General features: G+C 43.5%; 1 protein-coding gene across 3 annotated transcripts in view; it reads right to left on the bottom strand.

Moving 5' to 3' along the window:
• Window positions 1–2,068: 2,068 nt before the first annotated feature.
• The window catches only part of GLOD5 (glyoxalase domain containing 5), a 30,883-nt gene continuing 15,371 nt past the window's right edge, over window positions 2,069–17,580 (bottom strand). Inside the window, exons 2-5 of one of the 3 annotated variants that reach the window (XR_014969997.1) lie at window positions 15,185–15,355; window positions 14,214–14,369; window positions 3,978–6,448; window positions 2,069–3,854 (exon numbers count right to left, since the gene is read on the bottom strand). Coding sequence is in view for 1 of the 3 variants with exons in the window: in XM_085630473.1 (XP_085486599.1) it covers window positions 6,314–6,448; window positions 14,214–14,369; window positions 15,185–15,355 (462 nt within the window). In the remaining 2 variants the exon portion in view is untranslated. Of the gene's footprint in view, window positions 6,449–14,213; window positions 14,370–15,184; window positions 15,356–17,580 lie in introns of all 3 variants that reach the window. The other 2 variants (XR_014969998.1, XM_085630473.1) reach the window with 2 other exon arrangements.

The raw sequence follows: 17,580 nt of genomic DNA, 5'->3' as shown, positions 1-17,580 counted from the left end.
CACATGGCTATTATACAATTTTGCTTATCATGTCTTCCATCTGATATATTCTGGCTCCATCTGGTAAGAATTTGTATTGCTTCCGGGTCTACCCCCGGTCGGTCTTGATTTCTGATCACACAATTTATGAGGAAACGTAACAGTTCCCCCTGTATTTCCACTTTCTGATATTCCATAGCTCTGTTAATACATTCAGAATCTCGCCCTGTTTGAACAAAATGGTATATATTATCTAGATGCGCAGTCATTCCTGGTAACTTCCCTAAATACACCGCGGCTCGTCTGATGCGTAATGATGCCATGATCATTTCGTCCTCTTTACCGGGCACAGGGTCATATCTACAATCTACAAGAAGTTCCTTAAGCGTACGGGCGTTTATGAGTTTGGGGGTACGTGAATGTGCTGACTCTTGAAAGGTAAGTTTATTTATTCTGGGTGGCGTAGAGAAAATGTTGGTAGCACCTCCCGTAGCCCCGTCTGGGGTATCGGGCGTGAAAGGATTCGTTGAACGCGATACAGCAACTATAGGTGTGGACACAGCTATAGAAGTAGCTGTAGGAACAGATGCAGAAACAGATGTGCTTGCCGGAACTTGTGACAGGATTTGTTGCTGTAGAGATACGGGTACTGGATCTTGGCGTTGAACCTCCCTGGTAGGCGGTCTATGTGGGGCGGAATTAGCATACTCGGGAGCTGCGTCATCTAAATATGAGGAAAGAAAAACATCTTCTGCGGTTCTAGGATGCCCCTTAGGATGTACCTTTATTGGGAATAATGGGGGTGGCAAGTCTTTTGGTATCTCTGGAGTAGCCTTAGGTAATCCTTCGGCCAGAAGGGGATACATACCATTCATAAGGGCATTTCTTTGTCTGTCTACTTGTTCTGATTTCACTCTTGTACCTTCTTCAATTAATAGATTTTCTCGGACTTTATTTGAACTCTCTTTATTCTTCTCTTCCTGTCGGAGTGCTTTTTCTGTACGTCTATGAGATTCTTTACGCCATAACTCAACGGCGTCTTTCTGTGACTGTCTGACTTTCCTTTTCCATAACTCTTCCTCTACTTTCATGATGCACTCTGCATCCCAGGTTCCCGCTGTGGGCCACCTCTGACTTTCTGGTAATTCCTTGGTGTAGTCTACCCATAAATCAAGAAATAATATAGCGTCTAAGCCATGTTTATGATACATGAAGTACCCTGGAGTGTCCCTAGGAGGAATAGGAACGGCTTCTTCGAGTACCCCTTTTCTTGTTGTGATCTGTCTTAATTTTGAAAAGAGCGGCATATTGAGAACTGGCCTGATACTTGATTTTGAACAAACTTAATACAGTAAACACGATAATGAACAGTCATTCACACCACAATATGCAGAACGTACTTAAAACATTTAACATTTAACATTTACCTGAACAGTCAATAATGATGACGGTCTAAAGAAAACTTAATCACTAAAACATAATACTCGACTTTAACTGAATTATTCTGAATTTATATACTTGATATACTAGATATACTGCTAAACAGTACAGATACACTGCTGAAACAGTGCAGACCGGATTTGTGTACCCAAACCCGTCTTGACCGGCACAACCTATGTGCACGTCAGAATGCCTCCCCAGTAATGGTACTCACCGGGTAGCTCGGAAACGGAAGGCCTCGGAAACTGAACTGAACTTGAACTGGACTGGACTCGACTCGACTCATCGGAAACTGGACTCGACTCAGGACTTCGGGAACTGGTGGGCCTCTGTATACCTCGGATCTTGCTCTCTCAGCTAGGCTCTGGTCGGGATACTTCGCACTTCTCACCGCCTCGTCTGGGTGTTGATCGCAGCCTCAGTCGCCCCCGCTTGACCGGAGGGAGATACAGGAAATCCTGCTGGTACGCGTAATTGTCCGTCCAGCTGTGGCGGGAGACCGGGCCTGCAACTCACCGCCGGCGCGTGAGATGAGAAAGTGTCCCTGTTCGGGCGCCATTCATGTGGTAAATAATTTAATTACCGGGACTTAATTTGATACAGAAACATAATAAAATAGCTCAGTAAATAAGAGGCAGAATCCGTGGTATTAGAGGTTCGGAATGGGCTTTATTCCAATGGTCGATTATAATCGGTTGCTCCAAGTTCCATCACCACGGAGGTTCAGGAAGTGAAGTACATACATTATTGACAAGAAATTGCTTTTATAGAACATACATTACAATGAAACAAATGCGGGAGGCGTAACAATTGATAAGGAAAATAATAATTCACATGCGTAACCGAAAATGGGCGTAATGAGGAGTAAAAAGGAACATAATTGGTTATGATGTCATATATAGGTGGATCTATAAGATTATACTTGGCATAGATGCGCGCGCAGCAGCATGACGTGTGATTGACGTGTAACTAGGGGGTGAAGGGGACTTGACATTTAGCTCTACATGTGGAGACAAGAAGTCTGGGGGGTCAAGTCAACCTAATCCCAAATCATATCTAACATCCTATGTTTAAAGAACTATATTATCCAAAAGAGAGGTCTCTTCGAGTAGAATCTTATTCTATACTGACTATACTGACTGTTAGTGCGTGTACAAGCGTCTAAGTGTCTACACTGGATGCGAGGGCGGGAATCTTCCATAGCAATAGGGCTTATGAATTACTTGCATGAGGACAGAGAGGCCGGGCCCTTTGCTCGGTAGTTGAAGGAAATGTTTACCTAAACTACTAGACAGGAATGCATCGGCTGAGGAGCGAAGCAGATAACTCGAAGGTGAAATACAGTTTTTGGCAGGCAGGCAAACCGGCCGAGGCAGGCACCGTTAGCCGCACAGGGAGTAGGACAAAGTTCATGGATACAGATGCGAGCTCAAACTGAAGCTGTCAGAGGCAGAGAGCAAGAAAAGCTTGATGGCAGAATCAGGCCTACTCGCCTGAACTGCAAAATGGAGTAACTGAGCCATATAAAGTCGGTGACCTTTCGTACTTAGGAATCGAATATCCAGCCCATTCATGGCGGATCTGACAGAGGACATGTTGACGGTGGACGCACATGTGTTTGCGTCTTCAGAACTAGAACTGGAGGGAACATACATGTACTTGTGATTCATACATGGAACCGTTGGGGTCCAAGATAGGGGACATAACTGATCAGAAAAATCCATATTTCCACAACGCATACAGTCAATGTTTACAAATACATTGAGATTTGCGGTGGAACAAAAAATAAATACATTTAAAATGACTTTGGGCGCATGGGATACATCCAATTTCACCAAAATATATTTCTTCGCCACAGCCGTAAACTCCTAGTGGTACTGCGAGTCTGGAGCGCCCTCTTGCGGATATTCTCCATAATTACCAATGCATAGCATTTTTCTTCAGCGTAACTATAAGCATCCTATCGAAACAGAACTTTCATTTATCTCAAACTGTCTTCACCAATTTAGACCCACGGAAGAAGTGGTTTCACATATATAGCGCTTCCAGTACAGTGTTTATGATTTTACAAGTATTTACCTAAGAGGAGAAGTTAAACTCTTGGCCTGTGATATAAACCATCAGCTCAGTAATAGAAACGGGGCGCTATAGAATAATGCTAATTTCACCTTGATATCCATTTATCACGGTCCTTCTACCCTCATATATAGATAATGATTGAAGCGCCCAGTGGTTGCACCACCATAAGTGCCTTCTTTTGGTGGGTAGATTTGTGGCACGCGAGCATCTTAGAGGATACAATTACGGTAAGTTTGTTTTTTAGGGGAAGCAGTGTTTACATCGCATGCGGTACAACGCATGCGATTACAACGTAGTCGTTACGACCGCTTTGTTACAACGCTAACCATTACAACGCAAGTTGTTTCTATGACTTGCTGTAGGGGGCACTCTAAACTAAGGAATAGTAAAATTTACTATTCCAACACCTTCCCTACTGTTGCGAACCCTGTAGTTGGAATAGTAAATTATACTATTCCTAAATCCAGCGCGCCCCCTACAGCAAGCCGTAGAAACAACTTGCGATGTAATGGTATGTTTTGTAACAATGAGGTCGTTGTAACGACAGCATTGTAATCACATGCATTGTACCGCATACAATGTAAAATCACATATTTTTTTTTCAGAGGCGTGCAGTGCTGCATAGCTATACTTTATTCTACCCCGCCTCACCCACATAGACATTCAAGACTCTTCCAAATACTGCAGGAAAAGCAAGTATCTGCTGGTATAATCGAAAAGGAAAGCTCTCTTAAGAGCCCCACTTAGTGGGGCGTCAAGGGAGAGCGGAAAAGTTGTCGTCAGAAGACGCAGGGCCACGGAAATGGCCACTGCTGGACAAACAACTATTTTGTAGCCAGAGTAGGTCAATGAGCTGAACGTGCAGCAGATCAAGAGTTCAGATCCCAGGAAGATGGACTCTGGTCTCTACCCATCCAAAGGTCCTTGAATTGAGTACGGTAAGGACAATAGTAAAACGTGTGTTTTAAAAAAGCTACTAGAAACGGCAAAAGTGTGGTATAAAGCACCAAAAAAGTGATTATTTGTCATTTTTTTACTTGGTAAATATTTGTCTGCCATTTAAGGGGGAAATAGATTACCTTTCAGATTTAGGGCCAGATGTACTAACTTTACTTTTTGTGATTACCAAATAGTAATTTTTTGCGATTCACTATTTGGTAATCGCAAACAGTTATTTACTAAAGTGCATTTTACATGGTTTGTGATTCCCTGTGGGTTGCAAAAAGACCTACCTTATTACTACTCATTAGGTAGGTCTCGGCTTGAGTCTCATTGGGAATCGCTAAAAACAATTACAGGGTTGGTGTCCTGCTGGGGTAGGAGATCACCAGGTTTGTGATTGCTTTTCAATAAACAATTTATTTATTTATTTTTTAAAAGCCCCCCCGTTTTGCTTAAAGGGAAACGGGATGCGTTTCAACCTGTAAAATGAAAATATTTATTTTCATTTTTTGCTGAGACTAAGCAGTGACTTGTGGGACCACTGCCTGCTCTCGAAAGGTGTCTTTGCAAACATTCACAAAGGGCAAGGGGTCATTGAAGACATCTTCCCAAGTGAGAATGGGTTACCATCAACTCGGAGTTAGCAGTAAAATCTGAATGTTTTGTGACAGCATTTCAGTCACAAAACATTTACAGATTCCACTGCGATTCGCTATTAGGAAGGAACACCCTAAATCTCTATGTATGGTTTTTAGGGCGCTACAAGGCCAAGGCACTGACCATTTGAAGCAGCAATGTCAATGGTATGTGCCCAATAGACCATTGCGCTCTTCTAACCCAAAATTGGTGATTGTTCCACCCACAAAAAAAGTCAGGTGGGGAGGAAAAAGCTTTGACGCAGGTGCTGCCAAGGCTTGGAATGATTTGCCTTTCCACCTGAGGAACAGCTCTGATCTGCTTGGGTTTAGGAGACCCTTAAAACGTGGCTGTTTTGATAGATTGCTCTCCCCCGCCCTGGCCCATTCTGTGTTTTTTTGGAGGATGGTAGCTAGCGGCAGGACACCTCAGGGTAACAGCTGCGCTTTACAAATGCCCCTAACATTAACGGTCTTCACATTCGGAAGCGCTGCATGAAAAGGGTCGGCCTGCAATCCTTGAAGAACAGAAAAGAGCGTAGCACCAGATTCGGGGGCTCATTTGCAGTTTGGCAGAGAAGGATGAGGGAGCGCGGTTTCGGTGTCTCAGTCTCTGGGTATAATCATTAAACAACACTAAGCAATGGTCGTATGAGTCTTTGCTCATCGACAAGAGGAAACATGGAGCGATCCACTACATATCAACAAATCATTAAAGACTTTCAGTTCAGTCAATAAAGAGAACTAGTTTGTTTTATTTTCAAATATTTTAGTCTTTCATCTGTTTATTCATTAAGTATTAATCTTTAGATTTCAGTATTGGAAATGTACATAACCCATCAATCGACATTTGATTATGAAATAGAACAACATATTTATAAATAAATTGGAATAATGAGAGAAAAAGAGGTCCGCTCCGAAACCCAAGAGCAGGAAGGCAGTATAATTATAACAGCAGTTTAAAAAAAATGAAACTAGGCTTTTCCTTCTCCCAGTGGGTTTTTCTAGCCAGAGTGATCAGAAGAAAGAGATGTTTATGGCAACATGTTCTTTCCATCCCTCAGAGTAACATGCATGAAGATGCTCTGCTAAAGCCACTAAGGACGAGTAGCATTAATGGAGCTCAGAAGAGTAAAGTACACTTGCTCTGATGCTATAGTCAGTGGATTGGCAATTCAGAAGTCCAGGAGTGGCTGGCAGGTTTGGCTCTTTGTTATTCTATCTATGGCTGCCCTTCGTCATTCGCCGCTTTCTTCACTGTAGTTCGAGATTTCTATCAGGTTGTGATCTGGATCCCTGAAGTAAATGGACAGGATCTCACCAACAGCACCAGTGCGTGCCACCGGGCCTTCTTCCACCGCCACCCCGCAAGCCTAAAGAGAGTGAAGGCAGAGGTTAGACGCCGAGTGGGGTGGGCAGAAAATAAAAATACCACCCACTTGAAACATCATCTAATCACATTGGGCATGAAAAGTTCCATCCACCCTTTCACCCATCCATCCTTTAACCTTTCCATACAATTATTGTTTCCACCATTCCACAATTTCCTTTCACCATTCCTTCTCCTTTTCTATTTGTCCCTCTTTCTCACAATTTGTCTACAACCAGAAGAGGCCCGTAAAAAACTAATGAATGCTTTAGTTCAGCAAGACCTACTTAAGATACTGCTGGGGGGGCGAGGGGGGAGTATCCCCATGCTACTGTAAAGGCCTTACAGATAGGTAAATATAGTCCAACATCCAGAACAGACAAATAAAGTCCCATGTAGAGAAGGAAAACAGGCTTGAAGGAGAACAGATGGAGCATCCTGTAGGCGCGAGCTCAGATCTGAGAGAGAGCAGAGGAGGAGCCCCACACCCACTGGAAACAGACACACACTGACAGGAGGGAAGCCAGTCTACCTAGGACACGATGAAATGGAATGATACAAGAACTTTGAGGCAAATCCATGTGTCCTAAAAGACTGAAGGCAAGTTTGTCTGCAAGAGGGTAGCAAACGTATATTTAAAAAAAAAAGATAACCCCCCCTACCAAAAATAAAATGGAACACAAACCACACCAACAATTTGCAGAAATGTAATACTCAAATAAAGTCCTTCCTTGTGAATATTTTCTTCTCAATTTGTTTTTAGCCTAAACCTGGAAGTATCCGGGCCTGCCACAAACACAAGCCATGCCAAGGCCAAATCTAGAATAAATGTTTTTAGACTCTTCCTGAACTTCTCTGTGCAGGATCCCACTCTAAAGGAAGGTCATTCCACCACCTTATCCAGAGGGTCTGAAGCAAATTTCCACCCAACTCGGTCTACCTGAAATTGTGGGGGACCAGGAAAGCCTGGTCCTTTGACCTCAAACACCTTCCTGGGACATAAGACTTTATCCTGAAAGTGTAAGGGATGCTGCATACATGGTGGATACTTTTATGGGGAACTACCAAGATCTGATGTCACACCTATCAGCAATCAGGAGCTGGTGGAGTGTACGGAGAATTGGGCTGACGTGTACTCATTGTCCAATTGATGCTACTACTCTTTTGAACTTTTTGGAGTCTTCTTAAGACAGTCTTGGATGTTCCAATAAATAAGAAGCAGCAATAGTCCAATCTTGCACCAATAATAGTCCATGCCAAGGTAGCGCCGTAATACATGGGATTCTGTAATCCCTGCATAAACGTCAGTCTCTAAGGGCCAGATGTATGTAGGTAATCATTTGCAATTTTCAAGTAGCAAATTTTGCTTTTTGCTATTTGGCAATCGCAAACACCCATAAACAAATATATGTTTTACACATTTTGTGATTCCTAGTGGGTCGCAAAAAGACCCAACTCATGTATATTAATGAGGTAGGTCTCTGTTTGCGATCCACTGGAAATCAAAAAAAAATCACAGGGATGGTGGCCTGCCGGGGTCAGCAGACCACCATGTCTGTGATTACTTTTGAATAAAGCAATCTTTTTTTTTTTAAATGCAGCCCAAAAATAGGGTGTGTTTCAAAAAGAAAAATTAAAAGTATTCTTTTCATTTTTTAAGAGTACGCAGTGGTCCCTTGGGAACCCCTTCCCATTTGAGAATGGATTACCACCTACTTGAAGCAGACGGTAAAATGCAAATGATTTGCGACCACATTTTGGTCACAAGACACTCACATATACCACTGAGATTCGGTATTAGGAAGGGATGCCCTAAACACGTCCCTACTAATGCCGATCGCGAATCGGGATTGGTACATTTAAAAAAATCCTTTTTTGCATTCACACATGGGTCGATTCTGCAAATCATCCAGTCTGCAAACAGGAAAACACTTTGTACATCTGGCCCTAATTTCTTTATAATGGGCGGCTTGTGATGCACGAAGTTGCCGATTATAAAGAAAAGATGTAACTTGACTATTACAATTTTATTACAGTCGAGGTCAGACGTCATAATGCCTGCGGCCAGAGCGGGCAGCCGAGGTGAAAGGCAGATCAAGTATCGGAGCATAAGTGAAACAGCTCTTTAAAGCAACAAATGGAACGTTGCTTTTCTGCTCTATTTTAATAGCTTACAATGACAAGAAGAAAAAATATGTTTCTTTTTTCACTCTTTAGATAGAGAAAAGCTAGAATGTTTCTGCATGCTTCTACACATTCTGAGCTACTACAGTTTTTTTTAACTGATTTGTGTTGAACTTGTATTGCACTGCTTCTAATATGTTTGCAACAAGTATCTAACAGGTTTTTAATTTTGCACTTGAGGTTTTATTTTTATTCTTCAAGTTTGCAAACATGCTTGCTCTTTCATATGAAAGAGCTACACACCAAGGTTTTAAGTGGTTTGTGGGAAAAGTGATGGTGTACATGATAAGGATATAGCAACTCACCTTGGAGTTTCATAACCTTATAAAGGAACATTTTGGTGACTTGCAATATCCTTATAATGTAAGGCAGGGGGTACCTTATCTCTAACATTATATTCTGATCAATAGGGGCATAGTTTAGCCAACGCACAAATATAGTAACTCACACCGGATTTAGGGTTCGCTCGAAAAAACATAACTTCAATGATGCGTTTCTCCTGCACATGGGCAAAGTAGGAGGTGGTGTAGGCCGACAACAAGGCAAGATAAAAAACATAAGAGGCGGATGCACGTAGGCTCCAGGGGCCCGAGGCTTCACATACTGGAGTCCTTGCAGGGACGATCACCAGTTGTGGGGTGTCATGCTGATAAAATTAAAGGTGCGCAATGGTGCAACAAGAAAGTGGGTGCCGTGACAAGATCTGCAGGCCTGTTTTCAATCGCGCAAGAAATCTAAAGTCAAGAGGATCAGCTTTGCCAAAAGGAGAGCCTTCCCTCGCCGCTGTGCAGAAACTAAAGAAAACAATCATTTGTAATGCAGTAGGTCTTGCATTTGTTTTTAGAATTAGAGCTATTGTTGTTGTAAATGACAATGTCTTTCACCTATGTGTTGTAGTTTGGAGTGTAGTGGATGTATGAAGAGAGACACAGCTGCAGCACTGCCTAGAGGACTTAGAATTAGGAATTAACATTCGGACCGCAGAAGCAGCTAGCAGCACTGCCTAGAGGACTTACAATAAGGAATTACCAGTTGGACCAGAGAAGCAGGTAGTAGCACTGTGTGGAGAACTTAGAATGAGGAATTACCGACGGAACCGGAGAAGAATCTAGCAGCACTGTCTAGAGGACTTAGAATGAGGAATTACTGATGAGACAAGAAAGAAGCTAGCAGCACTGTCTAGAGCACTTAGAATGGGGAATTACAGATGAAACCGTAAAAGCAGCAAGCAGCAAGGGTGTTCAAGGGAGAACAGAAGAAACAGAAAGCAAACATCAGGCGGCGAAAGCAAAACATTGCTGAGTATAACTCAAACGTTTCATGCATTTAAGTTATCCTCTGAATCACACGACTTCATTTAATTCCAGACAGGGTCTGTTTTACAGTGCCTGGAATGTGGTAGCTGGAGAGATCAAAAATAATTGTGTGATGTGACCATAACATGTGTATATGAACTGTGCTGATATAAAAAGGATGCAGCAGCTGCAAACTGGATTGACATTTTCATATTTACAAGCATGGAAACAATAAAACAATAATTTTGAGCAGGAATGCAAAACTAACAAAAATGATTAACAATTCGACCATCTCTGTATCGTCTGAGTTTCCATTTAATATATATGGTCTGCTTTTAGATCCTAGCTACCCAGTTAGTACACTATTTTAATGTCACAACGCGCTTCTGGTTTACAAGGTGCTCACGTTTGATGAGAAGGCACTCTCTTTCCTGGCGGAAGTTTCTACAAAGTTAAACAAGCATTAAGTTACTGATGGGATAAACATATGTACATGTAATACCTTGGCCCTGAAAGAAGGGTACGTTCAGTCTGCAGTCTTTCTAATCGAATGCACCCTGTATAGAGGAGTCTGGAGTGTAAACATCCAAGCTTTACCTTCTGGGAGGTGTCATTCAGAGGCAGACAATGCAACTTTTTTTTAACAACATCTCCTTCAGCCATGGGAAAAAAGTCCTTGGAGCACTTTGATGTGGGGTTTAATTATTCACCTCAAAATAATGTCTGTCAGCATACATGTTGCCTAATCCACCACTGTGGAAGTTATCTATTCACAGGCACAAGGAAGCATTTGTTTCAAGCCAAGAAATGGCTCAGACAGACAATGCCAGTAACATAAACGGTGCTTCTAGTGGGCGGAAATCGGCTTATCACCTGTTTCGCGCAGTGCGTCTGCAGCCGCTTCGGTCTGTGACGCCACTGTTTAATTCACTGAGACAGACAGGAAGTGCATCACTGCGCGACCCAACACATCACGTGTAAGCATATAAACACTTTCTGTACGCTCCTATAGGCCTGACAAGGCATCTGCAATGCAAACGACACTAGGAGGCCTTTGAATAATACCACATAAATCGTGCTCGTATGCTGAAACCCATGTAGCCTTCTTGCGGCAGGGAATTGTCGCTCAGCTCTTTCAGTTTCTGCGGCCCCAGACACTTGTCGGTGTTGCTTGTCATGGCACCCTCACCTGTCAGAACAGAAGCCCACTTCAGCAACAGCTCCGGAATATACATGCACTTGGTTGTTCAGCAACACAGCAGAATGGCTAGAGCATCTGACTTTGAAGTATGGAGAACCCGGTTCGAGTCTGGCGGAAGGCTCAAACTTTCTGTGATTGTGAGCAAATCACTTAATCTCCCTGTGGCTAAAAAAGAGGGCTTTGTCCATGTTAAAATGCATGGAAAATGCATTGTTTATTAAAGTTAATCATGCACGTTGCGATGGCCAAACAAAATGATCACTGTGCCAATCAAAATTCCACCCAAACAGCCAGTCTCAGGCTGTAACAGGCTACAACGCCCAGAAGGAAGGAGGAGCCATCAAGCGCTGTGCTGGAGGAAGCTGTGAGGGCCAACAAAAGCAATCACTTAGTGGAATGGCCTCAGATGAAACACGCAATCAAAAGAGAGACAATTGAGAGGAATGGATCAATAGAAAGTCATCATTTCGGAATGGCACAAGAAAGAACCAATTGGTGGGTGTGACAAAAGCCCACGGAAGAGATACACCAGCTCTTGCAGACAGCACGAGCACTGTCGAGGCTCAACCTAAAAATAGTTTGCAGGAACAAGACTAAATGAACACAAGTGGGAGGCTACAAGGACTGGGGAACTGCTCTATTGGAATGAACAACCAACGAAATAGAGGGACAAATAGGAAAGATTGACCACTTGGAAGCAAGGATATTTAAAGGACACTGAAATAAACAAATGAAAGACAATGGGTGGGCTATAAGCCCAGACACTATATAAAACCTGTCTTGAATAGACAACACAAGCGCTGTCTGGGCTCGACCTAAAAAGGGTCACATGCTCAATGGTATCAAAGGCCACAAAGTGGTTTAAAAAGCAGCAAAAGTGCTTCAAGGCCTCATCTACTACCCTGAGTATCTTACACTTTGTGTCCAACAGAACTGTTTAAGGGCTCCAACCTTGCATAATACAAGACTTAAGCTTCCTCAATAGACCTTATTGTTCCAGGTGTACAGTGAGTTGCATAATCACTACCTTTTCTGGATAGTGGGTTCCAGTGACTGACCTGTAATCAGTCAGGTCCAAATAATCTAACAATGCTTGCTTTTTAGCAGCAGAATCAGAACATGAACTTTAACAAGTGACCTAATGATTACCTCAGTGATGACTGGAGTTGAAACTATGGAGAGTTGTTAAGAGAGTTGTTAAGAAAGAGATGACGGACATGGATCACCTTAATGCTGTGTGATATCCATTGTTCCGAGGGTAGACAAAGTTTCGGATGAAGTACTTTTAGTAAGACATGGCTTGGCAGTTCGGGCTGGACGGTTCCCATGAGGCACAGGGTCGTACTGATTTGCATATGACCATGTCTGAACTGGGGTGGCGGAGCGAGCTAAAGAATGATGATGGATTAAACCCAGATCAGTTGACTGGGGGTGAGTGCTTGCAATGTTCAACACTCCGTTCATCATCCCCTTTGGTTTTGCTTTGTTCGACCTAAGTTGGCAGGGCATGCCCAGAAGTGGGTCCCTTGCTCACTTTGCCACTGGATTCATGCTAGCCTGCCTGATGACGGCTGATTAGCCAGAAACCGGTCCCAGGATGCTTGTTTCCAGTCCAGGGAAGACATGGCTTGGCAGTTCGGGCTGGACTGTTCCCATGAGGCACAGGGTCGGACTGATTTGCATATGGCCATGTCTGAACGGGGGTGGCGGAGTGAGCTAAAGAATGATGATGGATTAAACCCAGATCAGTTGACTGGGGGTGAGTGCTTGCGATGTTCAACACTCCGTTCATCATCCCCTTTGGTTGTATTTTTAGTAAGCAACAAATGGCAGTAGGTATTCGGGAGAAAGTAGCTGGTACAACCATGACCTCCTCTGAGGAACTATTACTTTCAGAAATCAATTTCATTTTCTGAGCATGGAAATCCTACATTTTTCATGCAGAGAGATTCGTTTTGGATTTCAACAGGTTCGGGTAGAGTTCCATCCTTAGACACTTCCTGGAGTATCTCAGAAAAGCTCTCTACTGCAGTTCCCATCAATTTCTTCTCATGTATTAAAATGGGCAAATTTCACAATATCTAAAATGTGTTCAGCATGCATAGCGGGGTGTGGACGTGTGAACAGAAGAAAAAGTGACAAATAAAGGATAGAGACAGCATGTAATGAGGACTAACTCAGAGGAGAACAGTCCAACAGGCGAGGTGGGTGATAAAGGGAAAGGACAGCAGCAGAGAAGAGTAACAGAAGGGAAGGGTGATAGGAGATGGGTCTAGTGGAGAAGAGAGCCCTCTAGCATGAGAAGAAATTAATGAGATATCAAGTATTGATAATGAATGAGAAGGTGAAGGGAAGATCTAAAAAAGGGAAAAGTCAGGGGGAGCAGATGTATGTATGGATGGATGGCAGGAACACTGAATGAGGTGTAGGCTGAGAGGAGCTAGTGAGCAATGGACTAGAGATGCAAAAGGAAAGGCACCGTGGAAAATCTACACACCACCGGGTTTATGGGTAATGATGTGTTTATCAGACAATATTGGAGAAGGAGGACCAAAAGGAAGGTGAAATGGTGAAGGGCATGGGCGAAAGGAAATGCGAAGTGATGGAAAGGGTGGGTAACAGCAGATGGTGGTTTTATAACATGGTTTTAAAGAAGAGAGAATCGAGAGTGGACAACAAATGCAGTGGAGTGTGCGGTCTACTGCTAGGCCATGCCACTTTTACAGACCCTGCAGAGTACACTAGTTAGAGTTATAACAAAAGGAGCTGCCATAACAAGGAATATTCAGGTCGAAGTGAAGAGCTGAAAAGTAAGATGTCTGCAAACAAAATGAAATCAGTGCATTAAGGATGCATTCCTATAAATGAAAAGGGGAACTTTACCCACTAATCTCTTATACATCCAACCCAGGAAATAAACACATATAAAAGCGGGTCACTTAAATTAAACAAGCAGACACTCCATGGAGCAGAACGTTATCCAGTGATCTGTAGGGGCTTCACTCAGGGACCTGCAAAGATTTCCCAGTAGGACCCAGCATTTCACATGTGAATTAAATTAGCAACAACCACTGCCCCGTTGCACAGACCTCCAGGTGCTCCAGGACTGTGCTCAGCGGGGTCTGTGTGATCAGGCAGAGGTCGATGGAGCCCGGGGTGGGCTGATGAGCTTTTGGCTCAAACTCTTTCCCACGCTCATGAAGGTTGAACTTCTGGTTCCCGAAACTCAATGCCTTCCGGTTTCCCTGCGAACAAGGTCACAATAATGTAAAGGACACTAAAAACAAAAACAGTCATCATAGGTTAGAAGAAATAAAGGAAGTCCAAGCAAATTCAAGCTAGTAAGGAGAACAAATCTACAGCAGACCTCAAGCATCAGTGTCAAACATGGCAGCAGTACTCTCTCACATACTCCTTTGCTATCGGAAAGTCAATAATAGTTGGTGTGGGCACCTGAGAGGAGGCTGAAGAAAAATAGCCATGATATTAGTGGGTGAAGGTCAAAGCTGGTCTACGGTTGCATGAGGAGGGAACAGGTCAGGTAGTAACAAGCAAGGGTCATGGGTTTAGGAGTAGCAAGAGGGAGCAAGCTCCAGTTAGTCGTTTGGTTGCATGGGTGATGAACCAGTCCAGCAGCACCATGAAGGGAACCACCAATCTGATAGGTTCAAGGGTGGGCCAGTAGTATAGTGGCTCCAAGAGGTAGCTTCACCATCCTGCGGTTGAAAGAGAAGGGCAGTGGTCTGATAGTTGCAAGAGTAGGGCCAACAGTCCAGCTGCGTCAAGGGAGGGTTACTAGTCTAGTAGTTGCAAGGGGAGGCTAGTAAGTGGAGAAGGCTCAGCACCAGTCAATTGAGTATATCTCTGCATGAATGAGGTGGTTCTGCTCCAGCGGTCACAGCCAGCTCCAAAGTAAGACATCAGCCTGCATCATCACCACCAGACTCACACATCCAATCTTTAGCTAAATAGCTAAATATTCAATATGGGACACTATCTAGGAAAAGGGGACAGTTTTGCCCAAAGGTGTCCCACGATTGTGAGGGAAACTCAGAACTACCTTGAAGGTGACCACATCCATGCCAAGGACTCGGGAGTAGAAATGGATTGTCTTCTCCAGGCTCTTCACAGTGAGCACCAAATGGTCCAACCGATGAATGCGGAAGGGCGGAGACCCCTGACTGTACCTTCTGGAAGGCAAGGAGGGCCCGGAGAGTCCATGCAGATGAGGCTGTGAAGTAAACAAGAAGATGAATACTGTGGAGTGTGTAAAAGAAGAGGAGAGAAGAAAGGGAGATGGCAGTAAAAAGAGTAAGAAGAAAGTAAGGAGCAGCAAAATAAATTTCATGATAAAGACGTAGGAAAGATTATTTTTTTAACACATTTTACATTATAAATACATCATACACCCCAGTGAGTTGAGAATATACACAAATACAATGCAGCCAAGGGAAAAATACAACTAGAGAATGCAATAAAATTTCCATGGCGAGGGTGCCAATGCATGGTCTTTCAGATTTAACAAAGGGGGGGGAAGTTGGGATTGTGCATAAGTAGATGGTCTCAAATATTTAACATGTGAATAGTGATATTATACCTGCAAAGATGGTCATGCTGATAACCCCAACATAATATGGTTTTTAAAACCTGATGTCTAAGCTGGAATTATAGTTCTGTTAATTAAGTTTTTCCTGCAGGTTTTATTACTGGAAGTTCTCATTCTGCTCATCATTCTTACATGACCGATTAGGAAGAATTAAAGTGAATGAAGGACAAATTAAATGAGGTACTCTAACACCTGTTATTTACAACTTTACAAAAAGTAAGACAGTGATACTTAGAGAAATAGGTGCATAATTAACATTTAAACTATCAGATCTGCTTCTGAATGTAAAATGAGGTTTCGAGCAGCACTACAAAGTACAGACAAAATAAAACACACATTTATCTCCAAGGTTCTCTGATCACTAGGAGATGCATGACTAGATAGAGAACAATAAAAGAGGTATGCTTTTTTACACAGAGTATGTACATACACATGTGTAGCCTGCTGTGTGAAACACTGTATATTACCGCTGCTGCAGTCTGACCTCCTGCTCAAGTTTGTAACCGCTGTCAGCCAGACACCTCACCACTGCTCTCAACCTCTCCCCATAACATTGCTTTCCTTCCTCCTAACATTAACCTTTTTGCCTCCATAAACAGTCTTTTTTCCCACCTAAACTTAACCTTTTGCCCCCCATAAAGTATTTTCCTGCCTAAACTTTAACCTTTTGCCTCCTGTCTTTTTTCCCCACCTAAACGTAAAATATTTGCCTCCATAAACAGTCTTTTTTACCGCCTAAACTTAACCTTGTTGCCTCCTTTTTGCCTCCATGACCTTCGTTTTCTCCCGCTTATTCGTGACCTTCTCTCCGGTCATTTGGGACTCTTTTTCTCCTTTTTAGTAACATTGCATCTTTTGCCTTATCGTGTTCTCTAATTCTCGCTTAAAAGTAACCTCTTTCCCCCTCGCACGTCATGTCTTTTCTTAACCCTGCTCAGTGCCAAGCCCCCTCTCAGGAAACTACTTAATGGAGGCCGCGACGGGGACGTGCATTTGGCAAGCCCCTCTGTGCCCGTCCACACCTGGACTGCGCCCAGTGACAAGACCCCTGGTTCTCCAACAACCCCCAGATTCCCCAGAGTCAAGTTAACTTCCCTGATCCCAGGACCTCACAGAGAGCTCTGCAGCCTCACTTACCCTCAAACATAGGCAGGACCCTTTTCCTGCCGACATTACCGATTATTCTGCAACGTCGACCCACCACCCCTCAGAAACCAGCCCATACCCACTGACAAAAGAGAAATCCAATGCCTCCTGTTCAACACCCAATCACTCCACAAACATGCCACAGAAATCTGGAACACCATCACCTCCCTCACCCCAACGTCATCTTCCGCTCTGAGACATGGCTCAACCCTGCTCCTGCACCAGACACTGCCCCGCTCACTTCCAGGGGCTACAAGATCATTCACCGAGTCAACAAACATGGAAGTAGTATAGCCATCATCCACACAGAGTCCCTCCACTGCACAGCAGCCACCAATGACACCACCCCCATTATGGTACATCTAAATTTTAAACTCAACATAAACAGCAAGTCAATCATCAGGGGCACCCTGGCATACAGACCACGTCCCACCATCTGCAAGGACATCACCTACTTCCTAGCCTCCCTGGTCATCCTCTCCAAGAACTTCATCTACCTTGTAGACATCAATTTCCACAGGTGACCCAAGCGATGACAACACAGCAAATGTAATAGATAGCATGAACAACCTCTGCCTCACCAAAATCATCACTGACCCCATGCCCTTAGCTGGAAACAGTCTGAACCTGATCTTCACAACCGCCAACAGAATCAAATACAGCTACACCTCGGAGATCTCCTGGTTCGACCGCTCAATCTTCCA

Source organism: Triturus cristatus, chromosome 10, assembly GCF_964204655.1.
Source record: "Triturus cristatus chromosome 10, aTriCri1.1, whole genome shotgun sequence".
Taxonomy (NCBI): Eukaryota; Metazoa; Chordata; class Amphibia; order Caudata; family Salamandridae; genus Triturus; species Triturus cristatus.
The sequence above is the reverse complement of the archived record's forward strand: the minus strand, read 5'-3'. Positions and strand labels throughout refer to the sequence as shown.